Raw genomic sequence first — 13,900 nt, forward strand, 5'->3', positions numbered from 1 at the left:
GACTATGTGTGTGTTCGATCTGTTATTTCTACCTGCTATAGAGTTCAGAACATCTTTGGAAAAGGACGTGTCCACAGAGTTTGCATGTTTCATTGCTGTCTGGCTCTGAAATCCTCCAGCTGTGCTCAAGTCATCCCTAGATCCCTGTATTTGAAAGAAACAGAGGAAAGTCCAGTAGGTGATATCACTCATAACTTTGATAATGACAGCACACCCAGTAGGCTTAGACGCTGAGTTTGAGAACCTACTTTCAGTTGTTTAGACATGACAGCCTCAAAGGATCAAGGCTTGCCATAATATGCCAAATAGTTACTTGCAATATGAAACCCTCTCATAGTGGAATTTGTAAAGGACCGGGCAAGTGTTTGCCTCTGAAACACTAACACAGCACAGAGAAAGGAAAATTAATTGCCATTAGCAATGTTCAGATGATATGGGCTCATTTGCTGAAAGGACTGAAAGACACAACACCCCTGCAGAAACTGGCTTCTAGTTTTTAAAGCAGGGCTACGATTATAACACATCTAAACTTTAAAGAAACAAACAAACATACTCCTCCAGATGACCAGTTTATATGGACATTTTCTGTGACAGTAAAGCTGTTTCTGTACCCCTTCCCTCCTTCAGTTACTTGTATGCATTCCCTCTGTCTCCTGCTCATGGTATAGCTCATGGTCCCTCTTTGTACTGGCTTTGGGTCCACCACATAACCCTGCAAAGAGTCTGTGGGCAATGGGAGCTTTTCTTTACATCAAGGTCTCCCAGTTTCCTGCCAAGGGACCTGCCTGAGGACACATCCTCAGCCCCCACCCTGCAGCAGCAGCGCAAATGTACTGGGACTGGCTGGGGCTCCAAACTTCTAACCTTGAGTTTCCAGCCCTGTGACAGCCAGTGTCCTGGGGCTGTTCCCAGTCCTGCCAGTACAGACTCCCAGAGCCCTGCAGGTGCTCTGCAAATTGAGACTTTCCAAATGCAACTTTGCAGATGCAAATATATCAGCATTTTCAGAAGTGCATTCTGTTAGCTCATTTGTGACCAGCATAAACTTGGACCTCTTCTCACCAGACTGACTGGGTTAGACTGGCTCAGTTTGATCATTTCAGTGCTCCAAAAAAATCACATGAATTACCTGATTGGAAGTATTGATATTGAAGAGGAACATATCTTTCATGTAAATCCTTGGCATATTGTCCAAAAGCATTCCATAGAGTGGCATGTACAGGTTTGCTATTTGTGCCTGTTTTGCCTGAAAATGAAATATACGACATAATCCTCAAGAAACTACTAAACATATACCCGTGGCTAAATATGTTTAGCTCTTGTGTGAACAAGCAAATGAAAAGAATAAACAGTTTCTTTACCGGCTCTGCATATCGATCATCAAATGAATGCTTTGCCATTAAGTTTTTAAGCACAGCCAAAGCTAAGTGCCTGATATCCTGGTCTTCTTGCAAGGCAAAACCAACCTCCCGCAGCAGGACTCCAATTAGAAAATGCTTACGGCAAAATTCATTAGTCAGTGTGTACTCTGGAATATCTTGGAACAGAACGGACAAGAATTCTTAAATTAATATATAGGTTACATACATCCTCCCTGCCATTTTTCAAATTTTCAATCTACTGTTAAACCTCGATTTCTTGATTTGACTGCCTCATTGTGCTCCCTTACTTCCCAGAATGAATTAATCTCATATTACTATTTATCAAAATCATGCAGTCTCTACTATTTATATATAAATTCCCACATGAGAATCTCAAATGTTTAGCTCATAAGACTACTAATTTCTTTGAGGCACAAATTGTTGGTCCCATATCCTAGCTGGAAGGGTTCTTAAAAACCAAAGAGATTGAGAGCAATTCCACTTTTGAAAATGGTAAATAATGTTTGTCTAAATGCTGTGGCAGCAGTCAATGTAAACCTTAAAGCTCTTGATGTACAATTCTGCTCACTTATGCAGTCATTTTGTTCATACCTGATGTTCGATATTCCTGTGCTGATTCTGGTGGTGTCACAGTGTCTTCATTTTTCATAAACATAAAAAATAAGCAAAAATAACGCACTTTTTAATTATTAATTGTAAAAAACATATTTGCTTTGCCTTTGTTTTAAAAATTTGACTCAAATTTGAATTAAGCAGCTTCTGCTGTTAAAAAAAAGCTGTATGTCAGAACCAAACGCATTTTTTTGATGCTGCAAACTGAAGTAAAATGAAGATGAGCCCATTGTTTGTGCTTCTTCCCTTTCTGTTGTACCTTTTGAAACCCTTCCCTCGTTCACCACCTCCCATGGCTACTGCAGTAGCCTTACTGAGACTCATAAAGAGTCCAATACATGCACCTCAAAACTTCCAGCGAGAGCCACCTCCCAACCCCCTCACTGGCCTGTCAGAGGTTGCATTTATTTACAGGCATACTGAAAATAAGTTATTTTTAATCACACCGCTTAAGTACCACACCCAAAAAACTGTCTGAGGTTTCAGAGCCTGATGAGAGCACTTGAGAGAGTTAATTATTATCTGCTCTTTGAACCTCCCAATAATTTGCTGTCATATAGAAACTCTCCCAGGAGGCACCTTACCAGGAATGTTTGAAGACCTTATGGGCAGGCACAGAGGGATAAAGTGCTCATGATGACAGACTTCTTGGAGAAAGTCAAATTTGAACTGATGTAAAGTCTGAAAATCACAACAGGCAATGCCTCAATTCAGATTAAAACAGGGGAAATGGTGAGACAGAGCTCCACTACTACTTATCTCTACCTCAAACTTCACACTTGCACCCAACAACAAAACCTTACCGCTTGTTTTGCCAAGCTGCACGAATAACGTGTGCTTTTCATCTCTGTTATCAAAAGAACTTGTCACAGACAAACAAGCTTTTTGGATTCTTCAACTATGATTTTTTGCTGAAGACATACTAATAAACCTAAGCTTGATCCAAACTAAATATTTAAGGTGTATTTAAAGCTACGCTGGGTCTTTTGATGACATATACTATAGTATATAATCATAGTGAAGTATCTTCTCCAGTTCACAGAAATTTCGAACCATCATAGTTATGACTTCTCTTTTTATTTTTTTTTACTTCCTTTTTTTTTTTTTGCCAGTCAAATATAAAGTTTCAGCCAAACAGGTCAGATCTAGAACTTACTGACAGTAGTAAAAACTTCCTCTGTTGATGTCAGTGAGTTCCAGCTCCAAGGGATTTGGGTAATATATTGTTTTGGTATTATTTCCTTAGTATCTCCCTCCAAAGAAGCCATCCATGATCTTTTGTGGAGCCTTACAATTACCTCAAGAATTTATCATTCCTACTATAATGATGTAACTCTGGGATATAAAGATAATATATGACATCCAGTAACAAATTTTTATTTCCATCTTCTCAGTTCACTGTTTTCAGTGGCAGAAAGCAATTATTCAGGGCTACCCTGAATGCCCTAGCATTAGAAAGTACTTGTAAAAGTCTTTTAATTTGCATTATAATTAAATTGCAGCATTTCTGCTGCCACTGTCAGGCTAGGATACCTGGAACATGCACTTTTCAGAGTCTACCAAGTAGTGGATAGTAGGAAATTTTTCCCTGAAATGTTTTCTTGCACTTCATCAGGAACACAGCTGGACATGCTAATGGCAAATAAAGAAGTGAAGCATCTGAAATGCGTTTCCCAAGAGGAACTGTGACATTTTGAGGGAACACAGCAATGAACTGGTTTCTAACGAGGTATTTCAACTTTTGAATAAATATTTCTCAAAACAATCCTTAAATGTCAAAATATGGAGTACCATGAGGGATATTTCTGTGGAACAGAATTACAATTAATTCAAACTGTACTGCTATAGATGGGTACACCAACAAAATATTCAGGCAACAATATACACTGTTACATTTTCTGAAAAGAGAGGTCAGATTGCAGGTTGTCTTTTTGATACATAAACAATCCAGTTAAAGAAGCAAAAGACACACAGAAAGAAATCTTGCAGCACATTTAGAAGACTGACTCTTGCTTAGGCATTGAAATGAAAATGATGCAAGGCCTCTCTCTCCTTGAGGTCAGAAATCTCTGGTTTTATTTTGTGACTATTGTTTTCAAGTGGTACAAAGCCTGTTCCAGCAGTACATCTGTCACAACTCTGCAGTGATTCTGCTTCCAGCACCCTGGCAGATGGACCTGGAGGGATTCTGGCAATGCTCACACACTTACTGCCAAGGAGGTGCTAAGTGCTGCTCTGCACACTGATTAATCTCAGGCTTTTCCATTGGCCATTAATGGGCTTTTTTAATTAAACATCTGTTTCTGTGGTTGACTGTATTTAGGGAAGTTTGAAATGTGGAAACAGTTTTCAGATTGCATAATATTATTTACAGAATTATAGACTTTAGGCTATGACATCAATAATTGACAGACCCCATTCTACATCTGTTCCAGAGATTAGGTGAAAGACCTGAAAGCAGAAGGAAGTTGGTTATAGTAAAAAGCAAAGCAGACCTGAAGTAATCTCACTCTAGCCACAAATGTCCAGATCACCACTAAAGAATTATAAGAAGTTGATGGATGAAAGTTTTGTAAGCTTTCTGGGGAAAGATGAGTAATTCAAATTGTATATCTTGAATACATTCTGTTATCTATATATATGCTCTGGTATGGTAGCTCATAAACTCTGGTGTGGAAGAGAAAAAGCCTGTAACTCATCCTGATGGATGAAGAGCAAAGGAGTCAAGCTGAATAATTTGGGGACCTCTCACTGTTTGAAATTTATTGTTCAAACTACATCAGTGACTACTGCAGGTATTGTAGAAGAAATTCAGGCTGCAGGGAATTTTCCTCATAGCAAGCACAAACTTATTTGGAGCAGATTGGCCTTCTTGCATCATCAATGAGGTAAGAACACGGCATTCATGGTTACAGTCTCACTTGAGTTTACACAACGGTAACTCCTTTCATACGCTCTTACTTCATCCTCCTCAAAGAAAATTAATGCCAATTGCTGCTGATCTTTATGGACCAAGCCACAAATGTACTCTCAAGGAATCAAAGCTTAAATTCAGCCTTTTGAATGCTTTGTCCTAAGCAATCTGCACAGTCTGCTCTTACAGGTCTCAGTGAGTAGTTGTTTGAACATGGCTATTTACTTCCAGAAAAGGGGAATAGGTTGTTTGAAACCAGGAGGTTTTAATCCATATTTACAGTAAATGTTTTCACTAACTTGAGTTCTGAGCATGGTGAAGTCATGGAATCATAAATAATTTCGATATAAAAATATTCTGCTAGTCAGTCACTGTAGAAAAAACAGAAACAAACAAAAAAATAAATCAAAACCATACCTTGCTATCTCCAGCTCCAAACATACTTATATAATTGTTGACCATCTTGAACACAAATCCACGATCCATAAATGTAAAACAGCGCTAAGAAAGCAGGGGAAAAAAAGAAGAATTATTTTATAGCCAAAAGGAGCAGTATATGGTCTCACTTACCTGGCTGTTCCCTTTGGGTCACCCACACACTTGAATTGTTTGTGCAGATCAGGTTAGCCTTCAGCAGGGCAAGGAAAATCAGGGAAATGGCAAATCTGCCTTGATCTTTACATTTATTTTCAGTAACAATAAATTGATCAAACTTTTCATTTTTACTGTGTCCACAGACTAAAATAGCCATCACAGTGCACTAGAGAAAGCTTATCTAATGGAAGTCATTCACATGTGGCACCACTGCATTGTTAGAGGTGGCACATGATGGGAACTGACCTGAACATCTCTCTCAGCAACAGGGCAGTGACTTGTGAGGAATCAGTCCAGCCACAATACTCATTGTCTGAGCTGTGTTCTCTCTCTGGGACCAAGTACTACTACAAGCTCTTCCTGACTGATGGGACTAAATATCAAAGGTTTTTGAGGACCCTGGTTCTACACAGTTACTGACATTTTTAACTTGCAGAGTCAGCCTACCAGATAGAGAATGCAATCTTCAATTCTCTCCTTTTCTGCAGTGCCTGAACTCTGCAAAACTAGAAAGGCCCTGAGCCTTCTGCCACACACATTCAAACATGGTTCCTCAATTAGGAACAATTAATCCACCCACAGTCATTCAGGGCTATAGCATTTAAAGAAAAAATACCAGCTCAACTCTAACTACAGCCTCATTCCTTACCAAACTTTTTACCCATTTGAACGTAATTTAAGAATCTCTAAAAGCTGAAAACTTCATACACAGAAATGAATTACAATTGATTTAAAGCAGACTTACATGAAGCTTTTTGCAATCTCAAAGACCCAAGGCCATAGAAAATGAAACAATCCAACACTGAACTTGGAAACTGAGCCATCATTCACTCAGAACTGGTTTTAATCCCTTTGACAGGACTAGAATAGTTTCTAGTTTGCATTAAGTATGGGTAAATAAGTGCACATGCTGTAATGACAAAACATCTCACCTTGAGAAATTTGGCAGTGCTGTAGTTTGCATTCCTGGTTTCTTCAAGAGAATCCTTGTACTTCCAAAGAACATGGTCTGCTAAAATCATCACAAGGGTATCCAGCTCAGCTTGAAATGATTCTGGAAACCTCCGAGTTCGAGAAACCTAAGCAGGGAAAATAGATCATCAACTTGAGAGTGTATGATGCTGCACATTAAACCTGAAAGTACATTCAGGCCAACAATAAAGACATTAAAGCACGGGCCATTCAACATAGAAGAAAAGTATTCCTAGAATTCCAGGGATCTATTCTGAGAATAAACTCTAAACAGAAAAATCTGGCCCACAGGAAGCGGGAAACCTATCCTCAGTTCTTGTACAGTCAAGAATAGGTTTGAGCATAGCAGGTAATATAATTTTTTTTTTTTAGGTAAGCCGAATATTTTACAAAGTATAACAGCATTTATTTTATTGACCAGTCAAGGCGAAAAGTTCAAATATGTGTATTTCTCAGGATTCTGCATTTTATATTTTCCCTAAGAGAAGGATTGCCTACTTGATGAGCTTATGCATATACTTACCTTTGTTTTGTTTGTATCAACCAAGTGCTGTGCCATTGACTTTAAGATAACTGCAAAGAAGAACCAGGAATGCTGTTCAAAAGAAGGAAAAGAGTGAATGAAAAACTATTACTTGAATAAATACTTTATGATGCATTACCATTCCTTACAGATGGATTGCATGTCTCAGTAATGCACAATGATAAAAACTATGCAACAAGTAAATTTAAAAATCTAAGTGTCATGTATTTGAGTAACACTGGATTATTCCTTAAGAGAGCTGAAGCCATCAGCATTTTGTCATTGTGGTTTTGTGCAACAAGGAGCCCCCAGGCACCACTCCTATAATCTTCCCATTCCTACTGAGCACCGTCTTCATGGCTTGTTTGCAGGTAACTGGTAGAAAAGTGTGATGCAGAGAATCTCAGAGAATAAACTGCTTTGTTAGTTTCAGCAGACTGGAATTTGGCACAGAATAAGATGGTACTTGTTTAAAACATGAACAAAGTGGTTCTTCAAATATCGTTTGTAACAGTGAATAGGTGGGATACAGAAATCTGTATCCTCAGATATGTGAGACAAATCCACTCAAAAAGCTTACAAATTGCAAAAAAAACCCCAACCACCCCCAAACAAACCCAACCACAAGTACTTTTGGGTGGCCCAGGTTTCCTGCAGGCTAGCATTTCTGCTTATTTCAGCCCACTTTTTGTTATTGCAGTGGCTCAGCACAGGAAATCAGAACTGGTTCTTTTTAAACAAGTGAGCCTATTTTTGCCATTAGGAATTCCTGTGCTGGACTAGCTAGCTCTTGTACCCTAACTGAGAGACTCAGTGATGGGCCTTACACATGTATGAATTTCTGAGACCTGGTTTGATATGAGAAACCTCAGGAAACCTCAATCATTCTATTTTGGTAACTGTTAATCAAAGGTGATTATGAGAGGAAATCAGATGTAAACATCCTACATACAGATGAATATTTTCCCTGCATCTTCCAAATTAAAAATTAAAACAAAGCATCCTGAGAGTAATTGCCCACATCATATTGTGTAAGAATCAGGTTTCCAACTCAGACAAAGCTGTAACAGACAGAAGGAACTTTTATTATGCAAACCACATTCTGAGAAATGTGTTATGCTGAGAACCTGCAGCAGGTGTGCTAAGTCTAACTGTTGAATCACTGCAGGATGTGGTTTGCACAAAGCTCATACAGGGAAAGGGGAGAGGAGAAAGAAATGAGACAAGTGAGTTTCAGGCAGAAGACCAGTAGTAAAACTATAAATGTGCTAATTCAAGCTATCATTCACCTTTAAAACCTGTTTCACTGTTACTTGTTCATTTGATTTCAGAAGACCAGTCATATTCTTGGACAGCTCCTCATGGACTGTTCTTCCATCAAATGATTTGGTCCTGAACACATACTGGAGAAGAAAGGAAAAATATAAATTATCAAAATGTGCATTACAACAAATATAAAAACCCCTCAGTCGGTGACGATAAATTATTTATATACAACCAACAGCTGGCAATCTTTGTTGCCAAAATATCTCAACTGAACAGTCCATTCACATAAAGTTTAGTTTCCCTGGCAGTAATGGCACAACACTGGTCCCCTACAAAATCCCAGTTTCAAACACAACTTCCTGTTGATTTCAGCTTAATGTGAATCAAGAGGAAATTTTGCTTAAAATCAGGACTTGAATTTATTTTTTTTAATAGAGCATAGGATCCTGACATGTCTAAACTGCCTTTCAAGCCGGCTCACCAGGAAAGAAAAGATTAAGCAAGCAGAGGAAGTATGGAGGGTTTTTCACCCACCTAGTCAGGGCCACCTTTCACTTGCTCCTTTCTTCCAGTGGCAACAGTTAGTCAGAGCTGGTAACAACTCTTCATCCTGAAAGGTGTAGAGCACCCACTGGAGCTGATAGAAGGGGAAAACTATACCCCTCTCAGAAACCAAGCCCTCAAGAAAGGAATTTAACTACCGAGTTGCTCCGAACTCATAAATCTACTATGAGTTTTATTCAACATGTTAGGCTAACAATTCAGTACCACTGTGCCTTCCCTTAAGCAAGAGCTCTAACAGTGCATCAGTTGGGACCAAATACCTTTTCAATACAACCAGGTTGGCAAAAGAAAGGAATATCCCTTGAAAATATCTTATTAGTATGCAGCCTTGTTTCCATAGCAGATGCTATAGCTTCTCCCTATGCAGTCTGGCACTTCTGGGTCCAGTTACTAAAGTCAGTGTAATTTTGCATTATTACTGCATTGTGACTCACAATTCTCAACTTCCTTATTCCCAAAACAGCATTTGTAAACCAGATATTTGTTTCCTTACAGATGGAAAAAAAAAGAGATTACAGTTATTGGTTTCTGACTGCAGCTGGAAATGGGAAAACAGGCTACATGAACTTATGGTGTAGCTTAATAATCACCTGTAGTTTCAAAGATATTTAGCTGGTTCTTTCAGTAAGTGTTTACTGCAATTTTTAAAAGTTATTGAGTAGATGAGGTTTCAATACCCATTTAATTAACTATATTTAAATGTTACATGGGTTATTTATTTTGGAGCCTGAACAGCTCTGCTGGACCTCAGCAGAATTCTTCCGTGCTTAAATTGGAGTACTTGAGACTAAAATTGAACTACTCAGATGCTGAGGTACATGATCTGTAAACACATACATTCATAAAGTATGAAAGTAAATCCATACCATGGAAATATCAACCAACAGTTGTAAACACTGAAATTGAACTGTTTTCCCATTTAGCAACCTAACTCCTAACCTATTTTCATTGTTCTACCCATGAACATGCTAAAGTTTCCAGTTTATCAGGAATGTATTTGCTTTTACTTTATTCCTAAAATTAATTTAAACACTTCCTTCCAAACTTATGTCATGTATATTACTCATCATACACAAATGAAATGTACTTCATGAAACTACTTCTTGCACAGTGAAGCAGGATATCATTACGGCCAGAAGCCCATCATACTGTGTGTCTCCCATAGCTTCTTTCCATGACTGTGAGTGGTTTCTCATTGCTATCACAACCTCCAGTAGTTCTGTCATCACTGACCAGAGCAGGTCAAGAGACAAAGTGATGGCAATATCTACTTCAATTCTTCTAACAACCTGCAATTCTCCTCTATGTTGCTATTTGAAATACACAAATAAGTTAATAAACATAATAATCAGAGATTTTACAACTTTCTCATTACTGATTCATCTAGTATGACCACAATAAAATTTTCCAGCCCTCTCCCCTGCAACTAAAAGTGAGAGAAAACAATAAAGGCAAGTGAAGGGAAAAAATAAGCGTAACACCCTTAAGTGCCGATGGATTTTTCTGCCTGTGCCAGTAACAGGAGTTAATGTATGCTTCTACTTAAAAACACGCTGCTTCATAAAATTCTCAGCTTATAAAGCTGTTACCCAAATGTACTGATGACGAGAAACTTGCTGGCCAGCAGCATTATTCATACTCATTTAATGGATATTCAACTGATACAGAAAACAAGGAGATGATCTTTAAAGAGGCCACTCCTTTGTTATTTTAAGTTATACTACAGCTTGTCCAGAACCAAACTCCCTACACAGAACACAGCCATATATATTCTAAATATACCCTATTCTTCAAAACAATAGTGGATGAAAGAAAGCTGAGTAAACAGGGAAAAGTTATGAGAATCTGAACTCCACAGATGAGAGAAGAATTCATGTACAAGAGCAAATGCAAAAACATGGGATCTTGAAACTAAAATCATGACTTCATAATCAGAAGTTAAAAAGCTATAGATTCCTAAGAGACATGCAGCCACCTTGCAACCAGGAAAAGCACCAAGAAGTACCTAGTTCATAAAAATTACTTGTGGACCCTTTTCAACTGCAATGAAGGCAGCCCTGTACCTATATAATATAGATGGTCAGATACTTCACAGTCATAAATCTCATCACAGTCAAGAGGAGTGCTGCATTAAATATCTCTTGCTAGTATCTATCTGGCTGAAGTTTCATGATCTTTCATGTACTTATTTTCCCCTTCCTTCCTTCTCAAACCCTGCATGGTGGGAAATTCTCAGTTTAGCACCATTTCACAAAGACTGACACTAAGGCTACACTCCTAGCAGTTCAGTGGCAGTGCATTTGCACCAGGTTTTGCTTCTAAAATGTAAGTTCTAGTTATCAGTTGAGTGCTCTGCAGCTTCCTGCTCCCGTGCTTGCTCAGCTTCAGTGTCTGATGGAAAAAAAAGCTGCACCAGGCAGAAGAGACCTGAGCAATTCCTCATTCTCCTCAAAGGAACAGTTTTTAAGTTAGTTTCCTCACTACAGTCACACAGTCACTAGTGGCAGAAAGTTATGATGCAAATGCAGGAAAAGCTACAAACAAGTACAATCAATAAATAGGAAAAAAAATGCACAAAACCACCAAACCCCTCCACCCCCCCAATAGTTAACATTACAACAGCAACCATACCGTCACATAAGAATTGATGCAGTTGTCTAATTGTTCCTCATGGCACTTAGCAACAATGTTGGTAAGAACTCTGCAAGATAAAGAAAGAAAAAAATTGAGCTGTTTTGGTTCATAAGGCAGAGAAAATCCACCTGGTGCATCACATTGTCCTGTTACTGTAAGCTCAGGTAAAACAGTCCATGAGGGATGTGATCCAAATGATGAACGGTGTGTACAGAAACTGCCCACTGGGAAAAAACCCAGTCATTCCTTGGGCTCTCCACTTGCATGGATTGTGCTGTTACATATGCATTGGCCAAACAAAATGCACCCAGTTTTAAGGATAATGTACTGTCATCACAACAAAAGAAAATGTTAATCAACTAAAGCTTATACGCACCTTGGATACTTAGGAATAACAAAAATTAGAGTATGTTAGTGAAACAGAGAGGCAAGAGCACCTTTCTCTGGGAGTGCTACTTGTTTGGTTCTCTCAGATCTTTTTAATTCTGTAAATTCTCTGATATTTTGCATATGATGTCATTGTTCATCAAAAACAAACACAAGCCTGGGCTGAAGCCCGAGCAGGCCCCTCTCCTGCACTGTTTGCCCATATCCTTAGACCCAGTCCCAGCACTAGAGGGTCATCTTTGTTTGAGATCATCCTGCTTCAGAAAAAACAAATGTGGGCAAGAAATCTTCTTCAACTCAATCATGATTTCCTTTTGATTATTGGGATCTCATTTTTTCAGGGTACTTAATATAGAAAAGACTCTTTAATAATCTAATTTTTATGTTAAAAGGATGGCTAGGAAACAGTTCATGATACTCAAATGTCAAATATTAGTGAACCATATCTCAAATTGAGGGGTATGCATAGTAACTGTGTGGCTAAAATTGGTTATTAATATGCCTGACTGTGGTCCAAATACCACATATACAAATACCCCTTTTGACTAGCTTGGTGACTTGAGTGATTCCTGGCAATTATTGCTGGAATCAAAAGCTTTATAATTCTCTTTAAGTCAGTATTTTTAATATATCTAATTTCTTGCTGTTAGTAGGAGAAGTAAAACTTGTAGCAAAACACAAAAGCTATGACAGAATTAACTGTGTCCACTTCAATCCTTCAGCCTTCATTCTGCTTCGAAACCAAAATGAGTTCTGGCAAAGATGTGACAAAGAAATGATGACACGACTGGGCCCCCAGACAAGTAAATAACCATAAGAGTATAAAAGGAATGTTTTCTGCCCAACACATAAGCCAATCTATGCTGTCATTCTGTTGTTGTTGCCTTTAATAAGTTCAACACGAGCTGCTTCAAGCTATTCAGAACAAAATCACTGTGGGTATATATAGGACATGTCAATGAATGACACACACAGCAGACATGCATATTGCCATTGACATCAGTCCTACCAGCACAAAACCTACCACACATGCAAGCAAAAGACACTGAGATCCTTCTCCTTTTTGTTTTTTGGCTTGGTTTTTCTCCCCTTTTTTTTTTTTTTTGGCCAGGTGGGTGTATAGTCAAAATCCAAAGCATGAAAAAAATTAACATCATTCCATTTTTCCATCTAATCTTTAAAACTATAGTTTAAACAGCTGCTCCTTCTACAGCATTTTTCTGGTCAGTTAACTGACATTGAAACTGTAGCCTGGGACTAAAATCTGCATTCTCTCTAGCCTAAACATCAGTTCATTTGTTGGCCACAAAGGGGGCCCCAACAAAGGTCTGATGGCCCCTCTCCCTTGAAAACAGTGTGCACTGATGAAATCACACACATTTACCAGGAAAGGTTCTTTTAATCCTAGTTCCTAGCTGTTGTTAAACTGGACTTTGCCCTGAAAAATGCCACAATCCTTTGATAAAGCATATTGAAACTCTAGCTTTTCAAGGCTAAGATGGGGAATTCTGCTTCCTTGTTCCTTTAAGTTTTCCTGATTAATCTTTCTTCAGGAACTAATTCTGAAGCACAGTCTGTGGAAGAAAATAAAGTATACTGACAGCAGATTAGTCTAACAGGGTTGCAGGGCCAGTTGTAATTTTTTCCTAGTAGTAGTATTGTAGTCTCCATGTTTAGTTCCTGGCAGAAGTACATCCAAAACACCATTATGGCCAAAAGTAAATGGAAGGCAACTTTCTGCCCTCCTGCAGAGACCAATAATAATCTCTCTAGTATTTTTTTTTCCCACTACCCTGATTAACAATATCAATAAAGACAATTTCATTATGCGAAGGGTGAGAGGCTCAGCAAATCATTCCAGTTGTTTGCCCGCTCACTGGAAAATGCTTCTATTGCTTTTCAGTTATCACTGATATATTCTAATTAAAAAATGCCCTGGAACAGTGTGACCTGGTTGTTTTGACTCTGTATTGGATGCAGCAATAGGCTAAGTTCTTTCTATGCTGAATGCCACACCAAATATAAGTCAAAGCTGAAAACCAGTTTTGTCAG

General features: G+C 38.4%; 1 protein-coding gene across 10 annotated transcripts in view; it reads right to left on the reverse strand.

Annotated features, from left to right (window-relative positions):
• DOCK10 (dedicator of cytokinesis 10) overlaps nt 1–13,900 on the reverse strand; it is a 122,039-nt gene that overhangs the window by 27,075 nt on the left and 81,064 nt on the right. For all 10 annotated transcript variants that reach the window (XM_017822405.1, XM_017822404.1, XM_017822410.1 and 7 more), the window contains exons 25-34: nt 11,459–11,528; nt 8,287–8,400; nt 6,998–7,069; nt 6,435–6,581; nt 5,326–5,409; nt 2,579–2,675; nt 1,974–2,018; nt 1,362–1,537; nt 1,130–1,246; nt 33–144 (exon numbers count right to left, since the gene is read on the reverse strand). In XM_017822405.1, the coding sequence (XP_017677894.1) occupies nt 33–144; nt 1,130–1,246; nt 1,362–1,537; nt 1,974–2,018; nt 2,579–2,675; nt 5,326–5,409; nt 6,435–6,581; nt 6,998–7,069; nt 8,287–8,400; nt 11,459–11,528 (1,034 nt within the window). The remainder of the gene's footprint in view (nt 1–32; nt 145–1,129; nt 1,247–1,361; nt 1,538–1,973; nt 2,019–2,578; nt 2,676–5,325; nt 5,410–6,434; nt 6,582–6,997; nt 7,070–8,286; nt 8,401–11,458; nt 11,529–13,900) is intronic.

The sequence above is a fragment of the Lepidothrix coronata genome, unplaced genomic scaffold, assembly GCF_001604755.1.
Source record: "Lepidothrix coronata isolate B3197 unplaced genomic scaffold, Lepidothrix_coronata-1.0 Scaffold97, whole genome shotgun sequence".
NCBI lineage: Eukaryota > Metazoa > Chordata > Aves > Passeriformes > Pipridae > Lepidothrix > Lepidothrix coronata.